Consider the following 10566-nt stretch of genomic DNA (forward strand, 5'->3'; position numbering starts at 1 on the left):
AAAGCCTGTTTTTCAGGCTCACAAGGTAATATTGAAGTAAGATGATAGAATCACCAGGTCGAAATGGTTCCAAACAAATCATGGAGAAGAAGCACTTTTCATCTTAGGAATCTTGTAGTTGAGTTGAGATTCTCACATTTTTCAGCCCTGACACTGACACTTTTACGTATCAACTGGTATTAAAAAACTTATTTTTTCCCCATGATAACGTTTCAAGCACCATTTTCTCTAATGTTACTAATTCCTCTTACATATTTCCATGTGTTGTGGGGAAGGGGCAGGGCAAACCATCACAGACAAGGCTTTGTGCTTATTGTAGAGGAGTGAACATTTGTTTCATGTTTTACTCAAACTTCTATGTTTCTTGGTTACTTCAGCAACATGCAAAGAATTGAAAATCTGCCCTGGATCTTAGATGAGACAGTTTTGGAGGGATGTTCATTTTCAGTGTGTTCTGTTGGTGTCAGACTAAATTGGGCCTTGAGTTTACTTAATCCTCAGGTGGCCTACCACCTCACAGATGGTTGGTCAGGGTTTATCTGAAACAAAAAGAAGGGTTCTTACTTGGAAGAAGGAATTTGATTTTAATTTGATGCAGGTTGGGTGTAGCTACCAATTACACAGATTATGTATTGGTGATAATGTGTTAGATAAAGGAAGTGGTAAATTCTTTAAAAAGAAAGAAAGCGTTATTTTTTTGATGCCTGTTCTGGACCAAACACTTTGCTCGGGTGTCATATATATTATGTCATTTAGTTTTCCCAGGTGCTTCATACACTGTCATTTACTCTTTCCAGTAATAACAGGGCAGTTGTTAGCCACATTTTAAAACTTTGGAGAAGTTACTTAAAATACACAGCAACTACTAAGTAGTAAAATTTAGATTCAAAATCAGGTTCCCTGACTTGATCCTTTCTGCTTTATACACCACAGAGTTTCAAAATCTTGTGGAATGTTGGCTCTGAAAGGCAGAGTAAGTCTGATTTGTTAAAGATTCACTTCTGTAAGTTGGTTAAAAGTTTGGTTTACTTTTTTAAAAAAGGTTTTCCCTAAGGGATTACCTTAGCCAGTTTTCAGTAGGGATTCGAGACCTTTTTTAAGTTTGTGTATAATCAATCACCTGCTTTTCTTGGCCAATTTTGTGTTGTTTTCCAGTGTTCTCTTAGGATATTACCCTCTTACGTTTTTAATTCACCTAATGTATGAAGTTAACCACATCTACTGGAAATTATCCTCTTATGACTTATGAAACAAAGAATGGTATTAGTGGAGAATATGCAGCATAGATGCTGAGAGCATGGAATTAGAGAATGAGATCATTTATTAGGTGTCTGTGTGCTATATGTGATGGCGACTATTGAGATATAGAGAAGAAAGCCCCTGGCCAGCCTTAGTGCCTTAATGCAGTGGGTAACATCAGAAAGTAACCCAAAAGGGTATGTTAAGTACAAAGTTGGAGCTTTAAATAGGCTGCTGTGCTACATGCGGTGGAATTCGGGTGATGGCAGTGGGGAGAGTTGTCAAGAAGGTCCTCTAGGGGAGAAACTGTGTTAGTTTCCAGAACTTAAAGGGCATGCGTGAATTGGAAGGATATTACGGGTAGAGGGAATAGCACATAAAAAGATGAAGAAGCAGGATATCCTCATTGAGAGGACTCCAGGTAGTGAGTATGATGGGAGTCGGCACTGCAGACCCATGAACAGTAAGGAATAAACTGATGAAGATGGTAGGGACTGCCACATCTAAAAGGGCTTGGTGCGCCTTATTAACAAGAGTTGGCTTTATCCGGAAGACAGAGGGGGAAGCTACCTAACCTGATATGGACTTTAGAGAGATTGCCTTAGCAGTAGAATGGAAGATGAATCAAAGGCTGGTGAGACCAGAGAGATCCTAAGGTCATGGTTTCAGTAATCCTGGCAAGAAATGATTGAAGGCCTGTCCTGGGATGGATGGAGAAGGGAGAGAATGCCATCAAGAGGGCTTTAGGAAGTAAGAAAGTAAGCGCCTAGAATAGCTTTTATTGTTTAAGTTGGATGCCTGGGTATGTTGTGAATATGGGAAGAGGCGGATTTTGAGATTGATGGTTAAAATTAAGTTTTAGAAACTGGTTCATGTTCTTCTATAAAGTGCGATAACAGTATGAACCTCACAGGGTTATTATTAGGATTAAATGAGTAGATACAGGGCAGTACATTGATCGGTAAAAATAATAATATTGTTTTTGATTATAATAATATTGATAATAATAATATTGATAATAATATTGATTATTAATGACCTTGTTAGGTAGAGATGCCTGAAGGATACTAAGTGGGCAAATGCAGAAAGAAGCTAAATATATGGGAAATTGTGGAGAGAGTGCTGGCTTGGATGTGTGGACTTTGTACATAACTGTGTATAGGTGGCAGTTTAAACAGTGGACAGATCATCTAGGGAGAATATATGATGATGAAATAGAACAGGGCCAAGTTTAGGACCCTCATGATGGCTAGCTAGCATTTAAAGATATAGAAGAAGAAGACCCAGAGAAGAAATAACCAGACAGGTAGAGGGAAAACTAGAAGAGCTGTGTTGGAGAAACCAAAGAAAGATGGAGGATGGAGTCATCATCATCGGATGCCATAAAGAGGGCCTACAGGGAAAGGACCGAATGATGTAGCTTGTAATATTGGTCATCTTGGGAACAGTTTCACTGATGGAGTCAAAAGGCTTGTCCTGAGGTAGATGGAGAAGGGAGAGAATGCCATCGAGAGGTGTTTAGGAAGTAAGAAAGGAAGCGCCTAGAAAAAACTTTGATTCTTTTAGTTAGGTACCTGGGTATGTTGTGGTGAATATGGGAAGAGATAAATCTTGAGATGAGTGGCTAAAGTTAAATTTTAAGGATAACTTCCTGTTGATGAATTGAAGAGTATGAAGAGTTTGAATTTCTTCATGGTAAAAATGAAAATTAAATATTCATCTGGCATATCCACTTGAATTGTTTTTCACATGGCTAGCACCACAGGAAAATGGTATGGGGAAGGCATGATCTGGACTAAAATCTTAACTTGTTCGCAGGGTTCTGCTTCAGAAACTGCAATCCCCTTGGGCAGGAATGTACCCAAGCCTGGCTTCTCCAGTTTGAGGAAGACACCAGGTCCAAAAGCCAAAGTGGGACCTTCTGTTTCCTGTTTGAGGCGGAATATTGACAGCAGAAATATTAATTCTGATCGAGCTTTATCTTCTCAAAGGATCAGGCGTGTATCCAATTCTGGTAAGAATAAAATAATTCTTTTGTGCTTTATAGCAGTTTATGAGTTATTCTTATGTAAAATTAAATATGTCAGAAAGCAGAAAGACAGGTTTTGGTTTCAGAACTAACCATTCTGTCATTAAAGCACTGAGCTGTTTGTGGACATACCTTATACACAGGGAAGGTAGAAAAAGAAGTCGAAGACACAGCCCTTTGAGCCATGTAAAGGCTTTTTGGGGAAAGAGATATGTGCATAGACCAACTTATAAACTATTCAGAAGCATGCATGTATGAATATACAGTTGGATACCTGTTATATATGAATTATTTCATTTTTAAATTAAAAAATGGTTAAGTGCTACATAAAACTTAAGTGTTATAAACTAAATTCATAATGTGCCCTCACCACATATGAAGGTATTAGTTTTGTCTTGAATTTTACTGGAAGAAGAAGTAGAAATCTTCAGGGATAAAAGGGTGACTAAAAAAGTTGAACTTTTCTAATAACTTTTATTTATACTGGTTTTTATTTTAGAAGTAGCAATTTAAAATCATATTAGGTTTATGAAATTTGAGAACTTCAAGAGTAGCTGTTAAGTGTCTTACTAAATTTGTCAAGTGTACAGATTTCTCTGTGTTAAAAATCAGAACAGGAAATGGAAAAGTCGGCCTGTTTCATAGGGACTAAGACAAAAAGCCTGCTAGCCATTCCAGCTGATGAGAATGCTCTGTAGGGAACACCCTTGTTTAAACAGGTACAACCTTGAGCAAATTAAAACCATGTCATAAATATTTAGGAATAAGTTCCCTGATAAAAATAGTGACTACTATTGAATGGTTTAAAAAAAAAAAAAAAAGTGCCTCTAGCATTTTGTGTCCATACATATGAGAACATTTTTACAGAAACAACAAAGCCAACCAAATCCCAGAGGATCTCTTTACCTCTCCACACCTTGGTATTTTAGGCTTTATTTTCCAATCCTATTATGAAGCCTTCTGTGTGAGAGGCCTATAATGTGCAGAAGTGTTTTAAAGGCAATTTATTTAGTTTCAGGCCTGGCATCAAGGTCCGGAGGTTCTGAGGTGCAGACCCAGGAAGAAGTATGGGTGGAGGAAGAGGGATTAGCAGGACATTTCCATTTCCATCCCCAGACTTGCTAAGTGGGGAAGAGGAATTCGTCAGCTTATAGTGTTCATCCTTTGAGAGAAAAGCAGAAGAGAAGCTAAAAGTATTGGGAAAAGGAAAGATCCTTATTTTGGTCATTGCCACAGTCGGGGAGTTGAGGCGTAAAAGTGAGATCAAAGCTTTGCTTCGTACCTTTGCTGCTGCCAGACAGGGCTCACGGTGTTTTCCAGACGATGGGGAGCTCCTTTCCTGCTTGGTTGTTAGGGTCTCCAAGCCTGGCCAGGAGTTAGGAGCCCTGTGTTCCATTATTGCTCTGGCACCAAAGAACTGCCTGAGCAAATCGTTTACCCTTCCTGGCCTTTGCATCGGAAGTATGAGTGTTTGAGAATGTAAAAGCCCTGTCAGTTTTTGCAGTCCTTAACTTTCTAGGGGAAATTTGGAGCTCACCTCATGAGTGGTGGCTGGACCACATGATGCTGCAATCTCGGAAAAACTGAAGTGCACATACTTTTAAGAAATTGGGTCGATACTCAGGATATATTTTAAAAGATGAGATTCTTTATATAGGTGATCAGTTTTTTCAGAGAGTAAAGCATTTTTTAAGTCCCTTTACTGTATACTATCTAATATCATACCTTAAAGAGAGAAAAGTAGGTCTGTTTAATCTTAATGAAAAGACGGGGAAATTTATTAAGCTTTTTTTTTTTCAACTTGTATAAATAAGCTTGATAACTAAGTTATGCATTCAGAGTTTTCAATCTGAGTTAAAAACTAGTGGTTTTCCATATATAAGTGGGAAGAAATGAAGGTAAACAGTAGTTTTATGAATTTGCATTTGAGTTTTATATTTTAACTGTTGAAAGACAGACTTGATTATGCTGTTTGAGTTTTTAAAAAATTAACAGCACCTAACTTGTTTGGATGCTCTCAATAAGTTGAGAAGTATTTGTTGTGGGGGACAGGAAACTTAATCACCACGGTTAAAAGTCGAACAGAAAATCAAGCAGGAAAAACAGTGTGCCTTTAGATCATTGAGAGCCTGTTATCATTTATTGTACAATGAAGTGTTTGTGTATTAGAAAATTGAAACCACATGGATATCCTCTGTACTCATACAAAGTCACTCCGCTGAAAGGTAAGCAGCAGGAATGTTCCAGCCGACCTGGGGTTTTCAATAAATCCTTTCAGAGAACTAAGTAGAAAACCAGAGCTGGAGTTTAGCCATTTTCTTGAAGCTTTAAAGTGAATATAAGAAAGAATTGTAATGAAACATAGTAGAGCTCTTCCATTTGTCAAAACCTGGAAATTTGTATGAAACCAGATTATGTGATTATAACAAACCAAATCCAAAGTATCTTTGCTTCTTTGGGGTATTTTATCAAGTAAGATGAGATATTGTGGAAGACTATTTCTAATGATAATTACAGTGCCAAGGACAGCAGCTCACACTTATTAAATACTTACCAAGTTCCAGGCTCTGTCTTAATCATTGCACCTATAAACTCACTTAATCCTCACCATGGTTTTGTGAGGCTTCTCCCCATTTTATGGATGGGGAAACCATCACAGAGAAGTTAAATAATTTTTCAAGGTTATGTAGCAGGGAAGCGGCAGAGGTGGGATTCACACAAGGCAGTAGGGCTGTGGAGTCCGTGCTCTTAACCTTCACATTATTAGTCTAAAGAAACACTGTTAGTATGATCATGAGTTTTGAAAAGTTGAAATTCTTATGCTAAGCTGAGTGGTTTAGTAACTGTGGCATTTATCTTTTTGGGCCATTGGCTTAAAGTTCTAAATCAGTTTATCATTATGTAAATGATTTTACTGGATTATTGCAAATTAATGCTGCTGAATAAATGACTGCTTAGTAAATACTTCATGATCAAGTCAGGTATCTTTGGAGACCTGCCTGCCACCTGTTTTCAGAAGTGATACCAGTTTTTACAAGGTTTCATGTTATAAATGCGTGTGTTCCTTCAGACAGACATGTAATTGCCCGTCCAGTGACCAGCCTGAGCCAGGCAAGATTACTGAAACAGTACAGAATACACTCCCTGCTCTGTGGATCCTCTAAGCGACCCTGGGAGGGCAAATGCGTTTATGCAACCACAGAGCAGCACAAAGAGATGTAGAGGGTGTGGAGAAGGTAGGAAAAAGGCCCCTAAGTGCTTTGAGACTTTGGAGAAAAGAACTTTCAGGGGCTAGTCGGGAGCCTAAAGAAAGGCCTTGTGATGGTCTTTTTCTTCCAGAAAAAAGAGAAATAACACTTCAGAAGGGTACACCTTTGTTTAATTCAGTTTATTGTGGGTTAATAAAATAAATTCCTCTCAAACCAGCAGTACATCCCAAACTTGTAATGACTTGCCTATCCTGTAGGTTTCTCTTCTTGCTGTTTCCCTCTTAGTTGTTTTGTAAACTGATTTTTTGTTTGTTTAGTGTTAAAAGGAATTTAAAATCTTTTCAATTTACTTTATATCGTTTTTAGCCTTTTCTAGGCAAGAGTTTGACAGAGATAGCAAGCAAAATTATGAGAAATTTATTCACATGCTCGCATAAATTCATTATTAAAAACCAGAATTTATCACTTAATACTTATTCTAAAAGCCAACTTTAATGTGTTGCTCATAGATGTTTCTGTATTTGTATGTAATTAAAATACTTTTTAAAGAATACATCTCAAAGTTTCATTCCATAAAAATCATAAAATCTTTCCATAAAAATGTGCCAAGCACTGTTCTAACCTTTCTAAACGTGTCATTTCACTTAATTCTCATGGTTCATGAGGTATAGATACTATGATAATCCCCATTCTACAACTGAGGAACTTGAAGTTTTGAAATCTTAAGTAACTTGCCCAAAGTTACCCAATTAATAATTGCTGGAGACAAGAAGCAAACAGGCAGTCTGGTCCTGGGGTCTCTACTCTAAACCTCAGTTACATATATACAGTATTCCAGACTCGCTCACTTATTCCTTTAACAAGCAGCTGTCAAATGCCTAGTGTGCTGGGAGCTGTTATAAGTGCTAGGAGCTCAGAGGGCACAAAAGACAAATTCTTGCCCTCGCGGAGCTTGAATTCTAGTAAGGCAAGTCAGAAAATAAACTAAATACAATGTTTAGTATGTAAGATTATGGTAAGTATGGTAAGAGCTGAGGAGAAAAACAAAGCCATGAAGGAAGTTAGATTTTTAAATAGGGTAGTCAGGAAATCCTCACTGAGCAGGTGACAATTGAGCCAATACCTGAAGGAAGAGGAGGAGGGAAACATTTGGCTAGCAGATGAAAAGACTTTCCAGGAAGAGGGAACAGCAAGTGCAAAGTCAAGGTGAGGCAATGTTGTTGGGGGGAGGGGAGCGCGTAGAAGAGTGAGCTGCCCCGCGTGTCTAGTGGGGGATGGGGAGTGGGGCGGAGGACCCCAAGCAGCGTGTGGTAGGGACCTGGGAGACAGTGTCTTCCTTACTGACGTCATCACTAAATTCTCGATAATTTTGCAGGCATTCCATGCAGTTTTTCTCACTTGACAAGTAATTCTGGAGAAGATTGGTTTATGGAATGATTCATAAACTATGCTTAATATGTCACTATGCAGTCTCTCTCGTCTTTGTATTCAAGAAATATTTTGAGTGCCTGCAATGTTGCTGGGCAGTCTACTAGATTCTGGGAATACAAACCTGATTAATGCCTTTATAATGAGCTTGCTAGTTGGAGAGTGAGGGGAAAAGGGCTGTTTAAGCAAATCATTTAATTGCAAATTCTTCATTCTTCAAAATCCTGCTGAACTGTTCTGGCTTCTGTGACATTTTCATTTATTATGCTGTACTGTAATTATTTTCTTACGTATCTGTCTCCTACAAAACTGTGAGATCCGTAAGGATGGAGTTCAGGTCTTAGTGACTTTTGTAGTTCCCAGCGCTCAACACAGTGTACCTATTACACAACAGGTGTTTAAAAATGTTGTCTGACTTGATTTGAGTGGAGACTTGTATGAAGTACTTACTGTGTCTTCACAGTAAAGGGAACACCGCTAACTCAGCCTGAGGGAAGATTGGGGAAGAGCGGCCATGTTTGAACTGGCCTTGGAATGTTACTGTGGGAATTCGCCAGGCATGGAAGGTTTCTGCCATTCCCAAGGGTGCAGTTGTAGAGTTGTGAAAGAATACGGTGTGTTTGGGGGGAGTGAGCATGCTTGAGCAGACCGTGTGTTGGAGTAAATGATAGAAGAGCCCCAAGGGAGGATAAAGCAGATCCGTTCTTAGTCTAGACACAAACTTGTAAGAATCATATCAGTATTTGGGAATCAAAAGCAGAGTGAAAATATTAAAAGTGTTTTGAGAAAGAGGGTCTAGTGGTCTCTGTTGGTGGTAAATAGTCCTAAGTGTCTCCTCAGCTTTCTCGTTCCTGTCACCATGAAGCGAAACAGGGAATAGAGTAGCAAGAAGAGGTGGTCAGGAGGAGAATGATGAGTCCAGTTTGGGTCATGTTGCATCGAAGAGACTAAAGACTGAGAAGCATCTCAAAGGGAGGTGTGCATCTTTGAAGTTAGGGCAGTAAAAATGTGTAGAGGGTAAGGAAGCCTCTGGGAAAAGAGCCAATAAAGATAGGACCTACAGAGAGGGATGACTGACAGCCAGGTGATGGAAGCACTGGAATGGATCCAGTGCTCAGGTAAATAAGTCTTTGAAATAAGGGAATGCAGCTGTGTGTAGTTACAGATCCACCTGGAGCTTAAATAGGGATTTTAAGAGTCAAGATTCAGAGTAGCCGCTGTGGAATGGGCTGGGCATCTTCCTCCTGTATTTTCCATCTCTTAGAAAGTTAGGTGATTTCTTTCAGGTGAGTTTGCAGATTTTATTGATTTGCTTAGTTTTGTAATCTTAGAAAAGAAAATATGATGTTCAATGATCTCATTGCTCAAAGCAGCTCTGCTCATGAACCTTGGCTTCTAGTGAGCTGGGAGGCTCACCATGTGCCTCCCTTGTTCTTTGTAGGAATTCTCAGGGTGAGTGCCAAGTGAGCTCATTCATGACCAGGTAAATAAATTTCCTGATGCACACATGAAGACCCTTGCTCATCTTCTTTGGTAGCTGGGGAAAAGATGCAGCCCTCTAAGTCTCTGGTTAATTACACTTAGTTGAAGGGCACATGTTCCCATGCCCATGACTGAGAGAGTTATTTCTAATTTCCACCTGAAGCAGCAGACATCTTGTGAACGTACTTGCAGAGGCAGATACTGACAGCATCACCACGAACACTGTGCTTCTGTGCAGTTCAAGTCACCATGAGAACCTTGCTTTGTGGGATGTTCCTGTTTATCAGTCAAATTACCTCCCTCTTAAGACTTGTTATGTTTTTGTTGTGACTAACGTGTACTGCTATGATTTTTTTTAAGTTTTCTCTTGAATTGAAGCAAATGGCGATGATTATGCAGAGTGCAGTTTTTTGTACCCTACTCGTATAATGCCTTGGCTAAATCAAGAATGTGAAATACTAAAGTCACATTCTGCAATATATAAATGTAGCATGTTACTGAAATGTTGTATCTTGGAAGATAATTCATTCACTTGACAGACAGTTTGAGAGTATATACTGTACAAGTCATACTCCAGACTCTGAGGAATCGTGGAATGAGTAAGACATGGTTCTTGCCCCAAAGGTATTTTATCAGCTAAATAGGGGAGATGATGAGCTTATCTTTCATCACATCTGCCTTTATAATACTTAAAAAAAAAAAAACAAACTGTAGGATTTCAGAAGAGGGTAGATTACCAATACTAAAGTTTGCTGAAGTTCTTTATTGTTATAATGTAGGAAATTCTATAATGTAATAGAGGTGTACACCCTTAAGTACATAAGGACTAGTCTTGGTCTGGTGTTGATGCTTTCTGCTATTTAATTTTTGCCACTGAGACCCAAGAAATAAAAATAGGAAGACTTTATATGGATTGAGGTATTTTTCAGGACTTAGCTGATACACGAGGAAATAGAAATGAAGGGGCAGTTAGGGTTCAGAGTATGGAATGTAAAGGCGGAGGACAGTCAGTACAGATGTGTGGAAATATGGAGGAGGGTAGGTGGGCAGTGAGGACTCAGTACATTGATATTCTGGCGGTCACAAAGAAAAGCAGTCCAAACGGAGCTCAGGTCTGTCTGTGTCAGTGAGGGGACATGAGGGCATTGCCACAAGTGAGGTAAACCTTATTCGACTTCT

At 39.0% G+C, this 10566-nt stretch overlaps 1 protein-coding gene across 5 annotated transcripts in view; it reads left to right on the top strand.

Moving 5' to 3' along the window:
• MTUS1 (microtubule associated scaffold protein 1) overlaps positions 1–10566 on the top strand; it is a 133908-nt gene that overhangs the window by 43192 nt on the left and 80150 nt on the right. For all 5 annotated transcript variants that reach the window (XM_011365259.2, XM_011365260.2, XM_011365261.2 and 2 more), the window contains exon 3: positions 3058–3253. In XM_011365259.2, the coding sequence (XP_011363561.1) occupies positions 3058–3253 (196 nt within the window). The remainder of the gene's footprint in view (positions 1–3057; positions 3254–10566) is intronic.

The sequence above is a fragment of the Pteropus vampyrus genome, unplaced genomic scaffold (genome assembly GCF_000151845.1).
Source record: "Pteropus vampyrus isolate Shadow unplaced genomic scaffold, Pvam_2.0 Scaffold108, whole genome shotgun sequence".
NCBI classification, from domain to species: Eukaryota; Metazoa; Chordata; class Mammalia; order Chiroptera; family Pteropodidae; genus Pteropus; species Pteropus vampyrus.